Source organism: Phocoena phocoena, chromosome 1, assembly GCF_963924675.1.
Source record: "Phocoena phocoena chromosome 1, mPhoPho1.1, whole genome shotgun sequence".
Lineage (NCBI taxonomy): Eukaryota > Metazoa > Chordata > Mammalia > Artiodactyla > Phocoenidae > Phocoena > Phocoena phocoena.
The window spans coordinates 546,958-564,891 of NC_089219.1; the positions used below are offsets into that span (position 1 = coordinate 546,958).

At 61.7% G+C, this 17,934-nt stretch overlaps 1 protein-coding gene across 1 annotated transcript; it reads left to right on the forward strand.

Moving 5' to 3' along the window:
* Positions 1–1,190: 1,190 nt before the first annotated feature.
* Positions 1,191–16,868, forward strand: LOC136122401 (ATPase family AAA domain-containing protein 3). Its single transcript, XM_065876413.1, has 16 exons — positions 1,191–1,418; positions 3,932–4,008; positions 4,628–4,729; positions 4,848–4,907; positions 5,380–5,449; positions 5,662–5,827; positions 5,997–6,066; positions 6,443–6,598; positions 7,111–7,167; positions 7,347–7,472; positions 7,669–7,793; positions 8,430–8,481; positions 8,786–8,856; positions 9,661–9,828; positions 10,890–10,998; positions 16,719–16,868. The coding sequence occupies exons 1-16, from the start codon at positions 1,217–1,219 to the stop codon at positions 16,866–16,868; spliced, it is 1,761 nt and encodes a 586-aa protein (XP_065732485.1). The 5' UTR covers positions 1,191–1,216.
* The last annotated feature ends 1,066 nt before the right edge of the window (positions 16,869–17,934 follow it).

Below are 17,934 nucleotides of genomic sequence, written 5' to 3' on the forward strand. Positions count from 1 at the left end.
CGTATAATACTGGGAACTCAACAAATTCCATCAGGGAAAGAACGCAGGGGCAACTTGGATTTTGGCCCAAGAAGCAAACTCTGCTAACTTTGGACACTGGGTTCTAGAGCAACGCTGGCCTCTGTCCATCCTTGTCTCCCTCTGCCCCAGGCGGTCCAGCCTGCACCTTGGTCCCTGAAGCAGGCACGTGGCCTCTGGGGGTTCCCAAGGAGAAACCTCACCAGGCAGAGACCAGAGCCAGGACCCCTGGGCCTTGAGGAGCTCTCCTTCCGCGACGGCGCCCTCTGTGGGGCCTCGGGGGCTCTGCCGTCCCATACTTCTGGGGTTGCAGAGCTCTGTCCCCTCCCTTGGGAGCCACTTTACCTACAACCACGGACCGCTGAGTTTTGTTGTGACGCCGAAGAGGAGGCTCGGGAGAGCCCTTCATTCTACTGACGGTTGCGGGAGATTGGCCGGGGCCGCGCTTCCGCTCTTCCATCATCTCCGTAGCACTGACTGTATGCGCTAGCACCGAGACCCACTAAGCACCGGGCCGGCTTGCCCCGCGCCGGACACGCCCGGCCCGTAGGGCGGTTTGCTCTGCGCTGGACACGGCCAGCCCGTGCTCCGCTGTCCGAGGGGGCCGCTCAGCCCGCGGCGCCGGCGCCTGCTCTTGGGCCCGGTCCCCGGACCCCCGACCCCGCGCCCGCCCCGGGCGGGGTCCTCCCCCGCCTATCGGCCGCCTCCCACACTCTTCCTCTCGTAGGCCTCTCCCTCGGTCGGGACGCCGCGCATCAAGTGGCCTCGGCTCCAGCACTGGCCTCTCTGCGGCCCCGGGGGCCGGAACTCTGTGGGCGCCCATAGCAACGGGGCCAGTGTCGTTGCCACGCGGAAATGACGAACCCAAGGGCGCGCACGCGCCCAGACCCTCAATTTCGTCCCTGACCAACCCCGGTCACCTGGCACCTCGCCCCGCCCCCTGACGGCCTACCCGCCCCCCCCGCCGAGCCAGCTCCTGCAATCGCTGCAGCGATGCCGTGACGTCACGGTCCTCGCAGCCAATCCGAGGGCCGCTCGGGGGGGCATGGACCTCACGCGCATCCGTCGCCCTGGAGGAAGGGCCCCCGCCGCGCCTGCGCAGTCTCTGCCGCCGGCTCGAGGCGCGTGGACCGTGCTCTGCGTCGCGCGCGTCCGCACGGCTACGGGTTCCGGCGGCGGCGCGTGGAGCTCGCGAGCCATGTCGTGGCTCTTCGGCATCAAGGGCCCCAAGGGCGAAGGCGCGGGGCCGCCGCTTCCGCTGCCGCCCGTGCAGCCCGGGGCCGAGGGCGGCGGGGACCGCGGCGCGGGGGATCGGCCTGCGCCCAAGGACAAATGGAGCAACTTCGACCCGACGGGCCTGGAGCGCGCGGCCAAGGCGGCACGCGAGCTGGAGCATTCGCGTGAGTGCGGGGGTTGGGCGCGGGGAGGGCGGCCGGGCGGCGGGCTCGGGGGCACGGTGGCCCTTGGTGGTCTGAGGGATCGAGCGGCGAGTGGCTGTCGGGGGGAAACCGGTCTCCAGCGGTAAGCCAGCCGGAGCCACCCTGCGTGCAGGGAGGTTCGGGATCCCCTGATCCTCTGGCATCTTCCCAGTTGCCACGCGTCCTTCAAGTGGGGAAACCGGTGCCGAGGGGACTCAGAGGGTACAGGCAGCAGCTGGCAGGGCTGCACCCTGGTCTCCAGTTACCGCCTCTTGCCGTCTCCACGTGGAACGGCCAAGGGTGGCCAGGTAGGGGATCCGTCCGTGGTGGTTGCTTGGCAGTTTTCCGCCTAAGAAGGGAAATGTGTTTGAGGGGCGTTGGTCTTAAGGGAAATAAAGCACATTTGCATTTATCATTGGAAAAGGTTAACGTTCAGGTAGGCGAGGTCTATAAAGCAACAGATCAAGCAGCCCTGGGCCAGTTGATGACCTTCCCTGCACTGGCTGCCCCAGAGCTCTTGCCCCAGGACGTTCTCCATCTGGGTCCCCAGAGCCTTGGCCTCTGCTCCCCCATTTCCCCACCAAGCAGCATCTCCTGCAGAGTCCCCAGCTACCACCACCTAGAAGCATGGTCCACCCCGCTGGCCTCCACATCCGGTGATACTGTCTCAAGTGCGGACTCTACGTCATTTTTGTTCCTGCCATCTTTCCTGGCTTTTCTGCTGGCCGATGGGGGAGGTTTCACCCTGGGCTGCCGCCCCTTCTGCCCCCAAACCCTCCTTCCCTGGGTGCCCGAGCCCCTTCTGTCCTTAGCCCCTCTGCAGGCCTGTTGTCTGGAGATGCTCCCAGTTCACAGCCAGAGTGCCTGCCCTGGTTGGCCTGTACCTGCTCTTGTTCACCTCACTGCCCTCTCCACGCAAACCAGAGACGTCCCCAGCTGCTTCTTACAGCCTGACCACCGTCTGTGTCCTTCGGGGCCCAGTCTGACGCTACCCAGTTCCCCAGGTTTCCCAGGCCCTCCTTGGATGCCAGAGCAGCACATTGGCCTTGAGCTGTGTGCTCCACGCACGTACAGGGTGCCTGCCTGTGGTGGGTGCAGTTAACGTGGCGGCTCGCACATCTCAGTGTAGGACGACTTCGAGGTGACAGTCATCATTGTCAGCACTGAGGTCGTAGCTTGTGATTAGGGGGGCTCGCGGGTGCCTGTGCTGAGCGATTTACGTGCTTTCTCCACCTCACTCCACGGGTCGGGGGAGGGAGCGCCCTGCTCCATTGGCAGGCAAGGTGCTCGGAGCAGTCAGCCTACCTGTCAAAGGTCACGGTGTGAGTAAGCAGGCCAGCTGCAGGTCCTCCCCAAACTCTGAAGCCAAACCACGAGCCCCAGCCTACCTCAGCCCTAGAGCTTCCACCACATGCCTAACACGTGCTTGGAGCCAGCGAGCCCCAGGGGTTACGCTGCAGTCAGTGATGCAGGTGCTGCAGCTTGGGGTCCTGGGGTCTGCAGCTTACCCTGAAGGCCTCAAAAAATAAGACAGATTGTGGTGGGGGGGTAGAAGGGTGGACGTGTGGGCAGCAACCTGGGAGCGTGGTAGCATCAGGGAGGTGGGCTCATGGGGTCCCAACCTTCTCTCCGTGCCTTTATGTGTTAGAAAGTTTTCGTAGTGAAGCGTGGCGCACAGGAGAACTCTGTCATCACGGATCTATTAGAGAGGCCCGACGTGCAGGCTTTGTTAGCAAGGAGAGTACCGGATACCCACGTATCTCCACATGTGACTTCCCCTGATGAAGAGAATACGCCTGGAAGTTGTCACTCACACACACACGTGTTTCTAACATGTGGCCTGTGAAGAGCTGTCAGCCTGTGTGTATCGGCTTCGTTCTGGGTTTGGGTTTTTTTTTTTAACATTTATTTATTTGGCTGCACCAGGTCTCAGTTGCCGCGTGTGAACTCGTAGTTGTGACATGTAGGATCTGGTTCCCTGACCAGGGACCTAGACCCCTGCACTGGGAGCACAGGGTCTTAGCCCCTGGACCACCAGGGAAGTCCCTTCTTCCTGGTTTAATCCTCGTTTGCCCCTTACGTTCTTGCCTGCCTGCGCTCGCCTGTCTGTGAATCAGTAACAGGTATCAGAGGCTCAGGAAAAACGTTCGCACTGGAAAAATAAAGGACGTTCTAGCCACAGGCTTGCTTTTTGTTTAATGGGGAAACGGCCACCATGTTGACCCTCCTGCTGTCAACAGGCGGGCGGGGGACAGCCTCTCTGATGGAACCCTTTGGAGTGTGACAGTCCCCGGGGGGCAGACCTCGCACACGCTTTCCGCTGGGGATGGAGCATACACAGGTGGCCCTTGGAGGGATGGGTGGCTGAGCAGGTCCGACCAGGGTGGCCACGCGTGTGCTCAGGTCGAGGTGGGCTGTGGTGTCCCTGAGCAGCCCCTGGCACTCGTGAACACTCGCCCGGTGTCCTGAAGCCCACACACCTGCCCCCGCTGCAGGACACGCCAAGGAGGCGCTGAGTCTGGCACAGATGCAGGAGCAGACGCTTCAGCTGGAACACCAGGCGAAGCTCAAGGTGAGTGTGGGTGTGGTGCTGGCAGAGGTGGGCTGCAGCCCCGAGGCTGAGGGGCCCCCGGACAGACAGGACGTGGGCGGTGGGTGCAGCACCTCCCTCTAGGATTTGAGGGAAGCGGGGATCAAAGACAGGTGTGCGGCCTGAGTTTTGTACAGAACTCTCTGGAAGGGCAGATGTGGGTGAGGAGGCTGGTCTCCCCGAGGGGGGACTCCTGCCGTCACTCTGAGCACGTAGTGAGCGAGTGTAGGAAAAGCACAGGCTCTACCCTCCACCACGGGCTGTTGTAAAGCGAATCGGAAAGCAAGCACGTGGCATAAGTGCAGTGGAAACGGTGTGGGGGGCTGGGGGAGTGACAGGCACCCCAGGAGACCGTCTGGCTGCTTTGGGGCCTGGCCCTGTCCGTTTTCCTGGCTTCTCTCTGCCTGTGGGTCTGGGTCCTCCCGGGCCTAGGTGAGGCTACAGCTGAGCACCCACAGGCCTGTGGGGTGCAGACCAGGCTGCATCCCTGCCCAGGGGCTGCACAGGCTGTCCGGCTCCTTTGGAGCCCACGCAGGGGAGGGGTGTCAGGGCGGGAGGCCTGGCCGGGCCCTGGGCTCAGGGCGGCTGGTGTGTCGCGCAGGAGTATGAGGCCGCCGTGGAGCAGCTGAAGGGCGAGCAGGTCCGGGTGCAGGCCGAGGAGCGGAGGAAGACTCTGAGTGAGGAGACGCGGCAGCACCAGGCCGTAAGGCGGCGGGGGTGGGGCACGCGGGGCGCTCCTCGGGTCCCGCGCCCGCCGAGTCCCACCCTGGACCGTGGCTTCTGTGCCCGGGCCGTGTGCACACCGCCCTTTCCCTCCCTAGAGGGCCCAGTACCAGGACAAGCTGTCCCGGCAGCGCTACGAGGACCAGCTGAAGCAGCAGGTGAACTCTGCCCAGCCGCCTGTCTTCCCTGAGGGCGTGGGCATCCCTTGGGGCGGGTAGGGGCCAGAGGCTGGGGTCCGCCCGGCAGTAACCACTGCGTTGGAGGGGTGGGGATCTGCCCGCGCCGCCCCGAGGGTCTCCCGGGTGGGACCCTGACTGACGGGTCTGTGGGGGGCATTCAAACGTCGAGCCTATTGTGGGCACTTTAGTTTTTAAATTAAACAGTCCAGCAAAAAGCCTGTTTTGTGAGGACAGCTGTGGGTCAGGGCTGCCCTGAGGCCGAGCTAGGCTGGCGGCCGTGGCTCCTGCCTCGGGCCATGCAGCCTGCAGGCCATAAGGTGACCGTCCCATGGGGTAGGAGCCCCCGGGGCGATGGGGACATCTCTGAGGCCAGAGCAGCTAACCTGTTGGTGTGATATTGACCGTTTCCTAATCTCAAAGCCCTTCCCTTTCCCTTGTGGCTCCTTTTCAGCAACTTCTCAACGAGGAGAACTTACGGAAGCAGGAGGAGTCCGTGCAGAAGCAGGAGGCCCTGCGGCGAGGTAGGGCCCTGGCCTGGGAGCTCACGGGCCAAGGGCCACGGGCCTTGCTTCAGGCCCTGTGCTTCCCAAGCAGCGTGAAGCAGCGGGCGCGCTGAGACCCTTGGGAGGGGGGGTGGGGGGGTACCCGGGGGGTACCCTGTGCTTGCGCTTCATCCTGGGTCGGGGGGCCACGGGCCTCGGGATGAGCGCTGCTCCCCGCTCTCCCTGGGCAGCCACCGTGGAGCGGGAGATGGAGCTTCGGCACAAGAACGAGATGCTGCGGGTGGAGGCCGAGGCGCGTGCCCGGGCCAAGGCTGAGCGCGACAATGCTGACATCACCCGTGAGCAGATCCGCCTGAAGGCTGCTGAGCAGCGCCAGACCATCCTGGAGTCCATCAGGTGAGGCCGTGCCCAGCGGGCATCCTCTCGCCCCTTCCCCCGAGCAGGCACCCCACTACTCCCCTGGCCGGTCCTTCTGCGGTGACCTTTGGGGCTGACCTTGGAGCCTGGGCTAGGCGCACGGGCACAGCCCGATTCCTTCCCAGTCATGCCACTGCTTCCCCTGCAGGATGGCTGGCACCGTGTTTGGTGAAGGATTCCAGGCCTTTGTGACAGACTGGGACAAAGTGACAGCCACGGTAAACAACGCTGCCGTTTTCCTTGCGGTCTGTGTCACGTGTTGGGGTCTCTGCTGGCCGTGAGAGGCGCCTGGCGCTCTGAGCGTTCATAGACCTACGGCTGAGGCGGTCGCTGCCCCCGCGCCCCCCACTGCCACTGGAAAGCCACAAGTGACGCAGCCTTTGGGTTTGGGGCGCTCGGAACAGCTCAGTATTGGCCCTGGTGGGTCTGGGAGGAGGGTGTGGGAGGGGTGCCAGGCGTCCGTTTCATCTCCACACCAGTGCCTGCCCTTTGGAAAGGTACTGGTGGGGCCCGGCTGAGACTCAGGGAGCTGGTGGGGGAGCCCCAAGACTGCTGGGGATGGGGTGGGCGCCACCTGCCTCTGCCCTGTTCCAGGTGGCTGGGCTGACGCTGCTGGCCGTTGGCATCTATTCCGCCAAGAACGCCACGTCGGCCATAGGGCGCTACGTGGAGACCCGGCTGGGGAAGCCGTCCCTGGTGCGGGAGACCTCGCGAATCACGGTGCTGGAGCTGCTGCGGCACCCTGTGCAGGTGACCGCGGGCCCCCTGGGTCCGGGTGGCCTTACAGCCGAGTCGCACACGTGGGCCCTTCTCCCCTTTTTACCCAATACTGCCCCGTTCCCCTGCTCACAGATTTGCATTTGGCTTTCTCTTCCTGACGCTATTCCTCTGGCCCTGTGGCGTCAGCACTGGGGGGACCCTCACGCCAGTCCGCTCCGTCCCTCTGTGGGTCTGTGGGCATGACCGTCCCCCTGGGTGGACTGGAGGTTGTATACAAATTTCTGGGGCTTCAGCAAGCCATCTACCCATGAGATAAGTCGCTGGAAGCAGCCCTGTGTCGGCTGCCTTCCTCGAGGGGAGCCAGGCTTCCTGCCTGGCACGGGTGCTGTGCACCCACGGGCGGTGCTGTGGGCTGTTGCTAGAGGTCAGTGTCGCCGACAGTCTCCCCTGCCGGCCTTCTCCAGGACGGCTGGTAATGCGTGTTCTGGGGTGGCTGCGCCGTGGGCACCGCCGTTGACCCTGATACCCCCCGCGCCCCGCAGGTCAGCAGGCGGCTCCTCAGTAAGCCTCAGGACGCATTGGAGGGCGTCGTCCTCAGCGTAAGTGGGGCTGCCTATCCCTGGGACCTTCCCGCCCGGGCGGGGCTGCTCGACCTTCCTGGAGTCCGGTTTGCTGGCTGAGCCCCAGCCAGGGAGAGGCGGCCTCTCGCACTGACCCAGGCACTCAGGAGGGATGGACTCAGCGGCAGAGCGTCCCCAAACCTCGTGTCCCCTGGCAGCCCAGCCTGGAGGCTCGCGTGCGGGACATCGCCATTGCCACGAGGAACACCAGGAAGAACAGGAGTGTGTACCAGAACATCCTCATGTACGGGCCACCTGGGACGGGCAAGACACTGTTTGCCAAGGTGAGGGCACAGTAGCTGGGGGTTATGGAGTCTCACTTACTGGGGAGAGGTGCCGTGGGCGGGGGACACGTGGGAGGCAGCCCCTGCCCAGCTCTTCCAGGAAGGGTGTCTCCCCACACGCGGTCTGGTCCCCAGCGACCGGGGCGGTGGGCTGGAGAGCAGACGGAGCAGGCATTAAAGTGCTTTTCCCACCCAGAAACTCGCGCTGCACTCAGGCATGGACTACGCCATCATGACGGGTGGGGATGTGGCCCCCATGGGGCGGGACGGCGTGACCGCCATGCACAAGGTCTTTGACTGGGCCAACACCAGCCGGCGAGGGTGAGCTGGGTGCCTCCTGGGTGGCCCTGGGGCTCCTGCTGGGAAGGGGGGTTGGTGACTTTCCCCACAGCCTGTCCCCAAGGTCCGGGAGCCTCTTGGTCCCAGAGGCTTTCTTTTATTTTATTTTTGGCTGCGTTAGGTCTTCGTTGCCGCACGTGGGCTTTCTCTAGTTGCGGCGAGCAGGGGCTGCTCTTCGTTGTGGTGTGTGGGCTTCTCATTGTGGTGGCTTCTCTTGTTGCGGAGCACGGGCTCTAGGCGCGTGGGCTTCAGTGGTTGTGGCACGTGGGCTCAGTAGTTGTGGCTCGCGGGCTGTAGAGCACAGGCTCAGTAGTTGTGGTGCACGGGCTTAGTTGCTCCACGGCACGTGGGATCTTCCCGGACCAGGGCCCGAACCCGTGTCCCGTGCATTGGCAGGCGGATTCTTAACCACTGCGCCACCAGGGAGGCCCAGTCCCGGAGACTTTAAAATGTTTAAGACAAGGGGTCACCAGCCTATCTTTAGTTACTTTCTCGTGACACTGGCACTTGACACGCCCCGGTCTGCGGCCAAGGTCTGGGCCCCGGTGGGGGCAGTGCAAAGCTCGGGCTTCCCACGGGGCCGTGCCCTGCCCGCCTCACGCGGCCCTGCCCTTGCAGCCTCCTGCTCTTCGTGGACGAAGCAGATGCGTTTCTCAGGAAGCGGGCGACTGTGAGTGTCTGGAGGCCGCCCTCCGGCCTGGGGAGCGGGCAGGGCGGGCGGCCTGGGCCGCGGCGTCTGCACTTCCTGGGAAGGTCACCGGGAGCCTGCTCCTCAGCTACGCTTTCTTCGTCCATTTTGTTTGAAAAGTGGAAGTTCAGCGCCTTCGGAGTCAAGCTTCGGCCTTCGAACTTAGATTCATTCTGTCGTGGACGAGCGGGGGTTGCGCCTTTCTGCGGAGCCTTTCCTTAGCGCCCCCGTGGCTGCTTATAGCACTCCGGCGTGCGCACCTGACACTGGACTTCTGTCTCTGCAGGAGAAGATCAGTGAGGACCTCAGGGCCACCCTGAACGCGTTCCTGCACCGGACAGGCCAGCACAGCAGCAAGTGAGGAGAGCCCGTGTGCGGGGGCCGTGGCACTGCCTCAGCTCACGCGGCTGCTGCGGGGCAGCCGACCGAGCAGGCTCACGCCTGACCCACGTGGCCGGACGCAGTGGGACGGCCCGTTGGGCGCCGTGGGGCGTCTGTGGAGCTGCGGAGACAATGTGCTGGGGTCTCTGAGGAAGAGCCGAGGGGCACAGACTCGTCCACAGGCTATTGCCCTTGGCTCAGGCCCTGGGCATTTCCGGCTGCCCATGAGAGGCATTGTCAGGGGCTCACCCCACAGCCAGGGGCCCCAGGTCGCAGGTTGCCCTAGGATTGGGCTGGCCCTTCTGGGCCCCCTAATCCCACTCCTCCAGGTGGGTGAGGCCCCTCCAGCCCCTTGCCCGCTGGTGGCATCTAGCCCTGCCAGTCAGCCAACGTGGCTACCACGCCAGACTCACTGGCCTTGCCCGCTGTAGCTGCTGCCAGTGGAGACCGTACCCCCACTGAGACCCCCAGGGGTGTGTCGAGTTCCTGCTGAGTTGGCACGTCTGCTTAGCTGAGCCCCAGGCTTCAAGACCCCAGCACTTGGTGTGGGAGGGGCAGGGGTCTGTCTCAGACCTGGGTCCCTGGGTCCCCGTCCCTCCTGCACACAGGGAGGCTTCCATGGCTGGGCCACCAGTCGGGGAGAGGCATGAGCTGGGGCAAGACAGGGAGGGATGGGAGGCAGAGGGCAGCGCCGGTGCGGCGGGGTCTTGCGTGTGAGGACGCCGCGTGGCGGGTTCTGCTGGCCCCGAGCCCTGAGCTCTTGCCGTGTGCTGGCTGCAGGTTCATGCTGGTCCTGGCCACCAACCAGCCCGAGCAGCTTGACTGGGCCATCAACGACCGCATCGGCGAGATGGTCGGCTTTGACCTGCCGCGGCGAGAGGCGCGGGAGCGCCTGGTGAGACTGTATTTTGACAAGTATGTTCTTAAACCAGCCACAGAAGGAAAGCAGTAAGTGTCCCGCCACCACGGCCGCTCCCCGCCCGTGCCCCTGCCCCTGGGTTTCACGTGTGGGGTCATGATCGCCCATCACTGGAGGCCTTGCTGCCCCATCCTGCCTTTGAAATGCTCAGATCCAGGCCACAGTCAGGCTCTGGCAGTGGCGGGCTGTGCCGGCCCATTTCTGGCCTCGCTGAGCCTCCCTCTGGGGCCCCTCCCCAGCACACAGCGGGACACACCAGGCCGGGGGTGCCCTCCCTGCTCGTCCAGGCCCTCTCTCACTGTTGTCGGGAGCGTTCCAGATAAGCCAGCGCTGGTCTATTTGTAACCCTCTCCGGGGACCAGATCTCAGCCCCACCGACCTGGTTCCCGCCTGGCGCTGCTGAGCTGTCTTCTGTTCTGCGGCGGGCTTTGCCTGCCCCTGCCACCCGTCTCTCAGCTGCCCCCAAGCTCTCTTATCTGGGTCTCTTTTTCCTTTTGCCCCTGGCTGGCCCCAGTCCCCCACCTCCACACCCTACTCCAGCTCCCGATGGCACGTCCTAGCCCAGCTGCAGCCTGGACACTGCGTGTAGCCTGAGGTTCTGAGGACTTTTCACAGGAGTCTGAGCGGGCTCTCTTGGGCCTTCAGCCAGGCCTGACTGGGCCTGGCATCCGCCTGCGGGGGCGGGATTAGGAGTTCGGCCGCTGTCTGAGTGCTGGGCGGGGTCCCTGCCCCCAGGCAGGCGGTGGAGCTGGGAACAGGCCCCCGGAGCTCCTCCGTTCTCCCACGTTCTGAGCGGCCCCACGGCCGCCCCTGAGCGCAGCATGTGCCCCACCCGGGCCCCGTCTTGGGCTCCACGAGGAAGGGACATATGCCCAGCAGGGTAGGAAGGTGGAACGGCCAGACCTGGCCCCAGCAGTGGACGTTGGCAGGGGGTAGCTCATTAAAGTGAGGGGGTCGGACGTGTCCCGCCTGGGGTTTCCCAGCACAGGCTCCTGCTCTCCGTCTGTGTGGGAGCCTGGGTCCCTCACGGGCCTCTGCTCTGGCCCGGGTCCTGTGGGTGCCCAGGCATCACTTGGGAACTCTTTACCAGGCGCTTGAAGCTGGCCCAGTTTGATTACGGGAAGAAGTGCTCAGAGATCGCACAGCTGACGGAGGGCATGTCGGGCCGGGAGATCTCCCAGCTTGCTGTGGCGTGGCAGGTGAGCTGGGGATGCACCCCGCAGGCCAGAGCCCGACCGAGCCAGGGACCCTCAGAGTTATCGAGAGGTGACTGGGCTGGCACCTGCCCCTCCCCGCCCCAGGGTGTTTCTGAGTGATTTTCTGCACAGACGTGACTTGATGCCCTCCCTTCCCGCCACCACCCTCTGCCCCCCGCAGCAGGGAGGGTGGGCCGGGGCCGTCCGTGGCTTCGCGCGTTACGGTCCTTCCCGGTGTCATTCTGGCCCGGGTCAGGCGTGGCCCTCTCAAATCAGCAGCGTGTCCAGTGGTCGTCAAGCTCAGGGTCTTAGGAACCCGGGCTTTGTCCCAAGCTGGGGCCCAGGACAGTTGGCACAGCAAACTGCAGACGGGTGGAGGGTCCGGGGGACACTGCCTGGGCCAGGGATGGAGCACCGTGAGCTGTCGGTGGGCTCATCCGAGGGCGCAGGACGTGAGGAGCCGGGAGGCGACTGACCTGATGAGGAGTCAGGCGTCGCCTTCCCAGCCCCTAGAGGCAGACTGCTGCCTTCGGGACTGTCTGCGGGGGCGTGAAGGCCTCAGGCGTTCTGGCGTTTTGGATGGGTTTGCTGAGTCCTGAGGGCCTGAGGACAGCTGGACCACGGGAGGTGATTCCATCTTCACCTTGTGGCTCAGGGCACACAGGCCAGAGCGGCCCTTGTCATTCCCAATACCCAGGCTTTCATCTGAAACATCCCGGCGGTGGTTCCACGGGTGCCCAGGGCAGGGAAGCCCATTGACTCCCAGGAGCCTTGGGTGCAGCCATTCAGAACAAGTTTCCCCATGGTCCTTGCCAGGTGGAGGGTGCTGAGTGGCTCATGTCTGTGGCCACGTGACAACCTGGCCACTGTTAACTTAGCATGAATGCTAAGTAGACATCTGCTTGGATTTGAACATCCTTGCCTAGATACACAGGGGGGCTGTATTAGTCAGAATGAACTAGGTCATGCTGCTGTAACAGACAGCCCCAGGTTGCAAACTCTGTCCTCATGTGAGTCACAGGGTGCCCTGCTCCAGGCTGGCCTCACTCAGGAACCAGGCCTCACGAGGTTGGCTGTTTCCACGACCAACAGAGTGGCGAACAGGGTGTCTTAGCCTGGGCGGCCATGACAAGATGCCACAGCCAGGCGCTTGAACAGACATTCATCTCATGGTTCTGGAGGCTGGAGGTCCCAAATCAGGATGCCAGCGAGGGGGGTTCCAATGTGGGTCCGCTTCCTGGCTGTTTTCCAGCCGCTTTCTTGCTGTGTGCTTGTGCAGAGCCCTTGGGGGTATCTTCGTACAAGGACGCCAGTCCTGTAGGATCAGGCCCCACCCTTAGGACCTCACCCAACCTGAATCGCTTCCTTAGAAGCCCCATTTCCTTGTGCAGCCACACTGGGGGTTAGGGCTTCAGCGTGAACTGGGGGGCGACAAAGGCTCAGTCCCAGTGGCGTCCAGTCCCAGTGGTGGGGAGCCGCCCTGGCGCACCTCCCCTCCCCCGCCCTGCCCTGCCCTCCCTGCTCGTTGGGGAACCAGGGGACAGGCCTGTGTGCATGCGTATGGGGAGCTGAGGATAGTGGCCCCCGCACGGGCATGTGAGGGTGAGCGTCTGCGTGTGGAGGCCCAGAGCCCGTGGAGGCGCTCCCTGTGTGTCCAGCCCCTGGGCAGCCGGGCCCTGGGCACGTCTGCTAGTCCCCACCCCCACCCCCTGTGAGAGAGGGCCAAAATGCCTTGGGGGTCCCACTGTCTGGGACAGGACATGTCAGTGTGTCCCCTTGGAGTTTCTCCCCTGTGGCCCCAGGTGCACGGGGCTGGGCTGCTGTGGTGGCTCCTGCCCACCCTCCTCCCTCCAGGCTGAGCAGCCGGGGACCTGTGCACCTGCTCCCCGAAGCCCACCTGCTGGTGTCGCGTGGACCCCGCTGCAGCTGCCACCCCCGTGCGATGGTTTTGTCAGTGCAGGTCCGTGCTTCTTACCCTGCAGCTACCTATCATGGGGACCTACTGTTTTTTTTTTTTTAAACATAAAACTCATTATTTTAACTTTTTTTTTTTTTTTTTTTTTTTTGCGGTACGCGGGCCTCTCACTGTTGTGGCTTCTCCCGTTGCGGAGCACAGGCTCTGGACGTGCAGGCTCAGCGGCCATGGCTCACGGGCCCAGCCGCTTCGCGGCATGTGGGATCTTCCCGGACCAGGGCACGAACCCGTGTCCCTTGCCTCGGCAGGCGGACTGCCAACCACTGCGCCACCAGGGAAGCCCTGGTTTCTGTTTTTTGATGGCGGCCATGGGTGTGAGGTGGTGTCTCGCTGTGCTGTTGATTCGCGCTCCCTGATGATCAGTGATGCTGAGCGTCTTGTCATGAGCCTGTTGGCCATGTGTGTGTCTTCCTTTGAGAAAGGTCTGTTTGAGTCCTTTGACCTTTTTTTAACTGGGTTGTTTGAGCTTTTCTTGTTGAATTGTAGGGGTTCTTTATGTATTCTGGATATTAACCTTGTCTCAGATAGTAGTTTGCAAACATTTTCCTCTTTTCTGCGGGTTGCCTTTTTTACTCTGTTGATAGTGTCCTTTGAAGCACAAAAGTTTTTAATTTTGATGAAGTCCAATATTTATTTTTTTTTTCTTTTGTCACCTGCTTTTACTGTCATAGCCAACAAGTCATTGCTAAATACAATGTCTGGAAGCTTCTCCCGTCTGTTTTTATCTATGAGGTTTATAGTTTGAGGTCTTATGTTTAGATCTCTGATCCATTTAGAGTTGATTTTTGTATATACGGTACAACTTTGTTCTTCTGTATATGAATACCCAGTTTTCCCAGCGCCATTTGTTGAAAAGACTGTTGTTTCCATTCAGTGATCTCAGCATCTTTGTTGGAGGTCACTTGACCATATGTGAGGGTTTATTTCTGGGCTCTTTGTTCTATTCCACTGGCCTGTGTCTGTCTTAGTGCCAGTACCACACTGTCTTGATCACTGTAGCTTTGTAGTAGATTTTAAAATCGGGATATGTGAGACTTCCAACATATTCTTATTGAAGATTGTTTTGGCTGCTTGGGGCCCCGTGAGATTGCATATGAATTTTGGGGTGGATTTTTTGTGTGTTAATTTCTGCAAAAAACATCATTGAAATTTTGATAGGGATTGCATTGAATCTGTAGATTGCGTTGGGTAGTATAACAACGTTGTCTTCCAATGCATGAACGCAGATATTTTTCTGTGTTTTCATGTCCTTAATTCTAGCAACATTTTCTAGTTTTCAGTGTACAAGGCTTTCACCTTCTTAGGTAAGGTAATTCCTAAGTATTTTATTCTTTTCAATGGTGTTGTAAATAGAATTGTTTTCTTAATTACTTTTCCAGTTATTCTGTGTTACTGTGTAGAGACACAAATTGTTTTGTGCATTAATTTTGTGTTTAGCAACTTTGCTGAAGTTATTCCTTAGGATTTAGTATATATAATAAGATCATATCACCTGCAGACAGTTAAGTTTACTTCTTCTTTTCCAGTCTGGATGTCTTTTATTTCTTTTTTCTGCCTGATTGATCTGTCTACAATCTCTAGTGCTCTGTTGACTAGAAGTGATGAAAACGGGCATCCTTGCCTTGATCCTGATCTCAGAGGAAAAGCTTTCAGTCTCACCACTGAGATGACGTTTGCTGATGTTTTCTTATCTGGCTTTTATCAGGATGAGGAAGTTTCCTCGCATTCCTAGTTTATTGTTTGTTTGGCTGTGCTTCCCTGACCAGGGATCATGCCTGGGCCCTCGGCAGTGAAAGTGTGGAGTCCTAACCCCTGGACTGCCAGGGAATTCCCCCTCGTTTATTGTTTTCATCAAGAAAGGGTGTTGAATTTTGCCAAGTGTTTTCCTGTATTAATTGAGACAATCAAGTGCTTTTTGTCCTTCATTCTCTTAATTACTTGCCTAGGTTGACTTTTTTCCCTAGGTGAACCATCCTTGCACTCCAGGGAAAAAAAGCCCACGTGGTTGCGGTGTATAATCCTTTCAATACGCTACCGAGTTTGGTTGTTAGTATTTCGTTGAGCGTTTTGCATCAGTTTTCACAGAGGGTCTGGTTCTGTGTGGTGTTTTGTCTGGTTTTGGTATCAGGGTGATGCTGACCTCAGAGTGAGTAGGAAGTGTTTCTTCCTCTCCAGTGCTTGGAAGAGTTTGAGAAGGATGGGTGTTAGCTCTCCTTTAAGCTTTTTTTCAGTGAATTTTTTCTGTTTTTGAATAATTCCAGGTTCACAGAAAAGTCGCAAGGCTAGCACACTCCCTCCACACGGTGGCCGTCTCACCACATCCCTCAATTCCACCTCAGACGTGATCTCTCCCAGAACCCACCCAAATGCCCATGACATTCAGTCCTCCTGTCTTGGGCTTCTCTGGGCTGTGACAGTTCTCAGACGTCCCTTGTTGCTGACGATCCCGGCAGTTTTGAGGAGTCCTGTAGGACGTCCCTCGTTGGGTCTGTCTGATGGCTTTCTCATGAGTGGAATGGGATTGTGGGTTTTTGGAGGAAACCAGAGGTGAGGGCCCCTTCTGGTCACATTGTATCAGGGGGCACCAGACATCCACACGACATCACAGGGATGTTGGCCTGGATCCCCTGGTGCCCACCTGGCTTCTCTGTGGTGAAGTCGCTGCACACCCTCTACCTGCCCTTCCCCACCAGGGACCCCCTCTGGCTGCCACCCCACCTCCTCAGCTGCTTTGCAGAACTCAGGCTCCTCGCGGGAGGCCTCAGGGACGGCCCCTCCCTCTGCAGCTTCAGCCAGGCGCTGAGGACAGCCGTGTGGGGAGCAAAGTGACTGGTCATCTCGGATGTTGGGAACTTGCTCCCTGTGTCCTGCGTGGACCTAGAGAGAAACAGCTGGACTGGCTTGGGCTCCCTGCTCGGTGGACACTTGAGTGCACATGTCAGAGCCACAGGCTGGGTGACAGGAAGCAGATGGGGTACGGGGTCACCCAGGAGGCGTGCAGCCTGGCCAGAGGAGACCTGCCTTGGCAGCTGAAGTGCTGTGGACCACAGTGGGGCCCGATGAGCCGAACTTCGGTTACCCCGCCCACGTGCACGGCCCGGGAGCCTGGGCATCGCGGGTGCAGAGGGCCGCCGGCAGCCTGGACCGCGGCAGCCCGCGGTTCTGGGAGGACTGTCTGCAGACAGTGGGGCCCCGGGCGCTCTGCCTCTCCTGGTGTCTGCGTGGCCTGTGGTGGTTCTGTTGGCTGCTCATTGGCCCTGAGCCCTGCTGTCCACGGGGCAGGGCCCTCCGGTCTGCGGTTGGGGGCTGGGTTGCCCCCTGACAGCGGGCCTCTGGGTTTCTCTTCTTCAAAAGCCACTGAGAAAGCCAGTGGAGCAGCCAGCACTGGCGCCAGCCGGGGGCGCGGGCAGGTCCCCGGGTTTTGCAGGGATGGCGGCTGCTCTGGGCTGCAGGGTCGCCTGCGAGCACGTGTGTGCTGCCGCGTGTCGGCGTGCGCCTCGTGCTGAGCGGCCAGGCCCCTCCTGCAGCTGAGCGCAGGCCCGGGAGAGCAGTCCACGCTTTGCCCCACCTGCCCCTGCCCCGGGGGGTGTCTCCACGGTGGGCGGCGAGTGCAGCAAGGACGGGGCTGGCCGGGCCTGGCCTACACGGGTGAGTGGTGACTGGTGGGCCCTGAGCCTCAGGCTGAGGCCCTTGCCCCACGCGGGCAGCCGCTGTGCTGCCCTGCCTCAGTGCTCTCTTCCCCTGCCAGGCCATGGCGTATGCCTCTGAGGATGGGGTCCTCACCGAGGCCATGATGGACGCCCGGGTCCAGGATGCCATCCAGCAGCACAAGCAGAAGATGCAGTGGCTGCAGGCAGAGGGGAGCCGACCCCTGCTCCCAAGCTCACAGGCCGAGTGAGCCGGGCCTGGACACCTGCAGCACGCTGACCTGGTGCCCCAGCTCCCAGCGGACGTGGTGACACCACACAGCCGCCCCCCTCCCGGCGTGTGTAACCTTCCTCTGGTCAGGCCCAGGGCGGCAGGGCAGCATTAAAGGCCTCGGCTCAGGACCAGCAGCGCGGTGCAGCCTCGAGGTGGGGTTGGTTCCCCTGACCCCGCAGCCGCCCCCAGGACACTCCTGGGAGACGTGTCCCTCCAAGCCCGGCCCAGACGGGGAGCAGGCACTGTCCGCCATGCCGGGGGCAGTGGCCAAGCTGGCAGTACAGCTTCCCAGGCAGATGCTGGCTGCTGCAGCAGTGACCAGCAGTCGGGGGCCCGGCCAAGGGAGGGGACCTGACCTTGCCCAGTCCCTCCCAGGGCCAGACCCGAGCCCACGAGGAGCAGAGCTGGCCTCTGTGTAGCCCAGCTGTCCTCGGAAGGGCAGTGCCCTTGAGGTCCGTGAACCCGTAAAGCCGGGTGCCAAGAACCAGCCCAGCGACCCGCGATGGCCAAGGACGTGTGGAGCGGGGGGACTGCCCAGCCCACGGAAGGCGAAGCTCTCCCGGATTGGAATTGGGGGTCTTCTTATCCAGAATCTAATAAAAACTGACAGATACGTCTCAGTGTCTGTCTCATGGCTGATGTGCGGATCCCTGGGTCAGAGGCAAAAAGGAGAGGCAGAGGCTGGAGCTTTCTAGAGAATTTACTGACCAGCACGGGTGGGAGTCACAGTGAGGCGCCCGAGCTGGGCTGCCGCCCGCTGGGCCCGGGCCTCCCCCGGACCCCTGCCCGCGCCCCCACTGCGGGCCGCGGGCGCACACGCCTCATGCACGTGCTCCCGTGTGCAGACGTGGGCGCACCCGGCTCCCGGCCGTGCTCGCCTCCGGCAGAACTGGCTCCGGCTCCGGAAACCAGACGGACGGACGGAGAGACAGACGCGGGCGCACAGGAAGCCGCCGGTTTCCAGCGGCGGACGTGGTCCTGGGCTGGGCGGGCGGTCCCACCCGCGCCCCCGGTGCCGCTGTCCCCGCGCCCCCGCCCCGGCC

Excerpts from the sequence above, each read along its gene's own strand:
- LOC136122401 (XM_065876413.1), top strand. The coding sequence starts at position 1,217 with ATGTCGTGGCTCTTCGGCATCAAGGGCCCCAAGGGCGAAGGCGCGGGG. Across the intron at positions 7,168-7,346 it reads TGGAGGGCGTCGTCCTCAGC|CCCAGCCTGGAGGCTCGCGT; the intron begins GTAAGTGGGGCT and ends GTCCCCTGGCAG. Across the intron at positions 7,794-8,429 it reads GCCAACACCAGCCGGCGAGG|CCTCCTGCTCTTCGTGGACG; the intron begins GTGAGCTGGGTG and ends CTGCCCTTGCAG.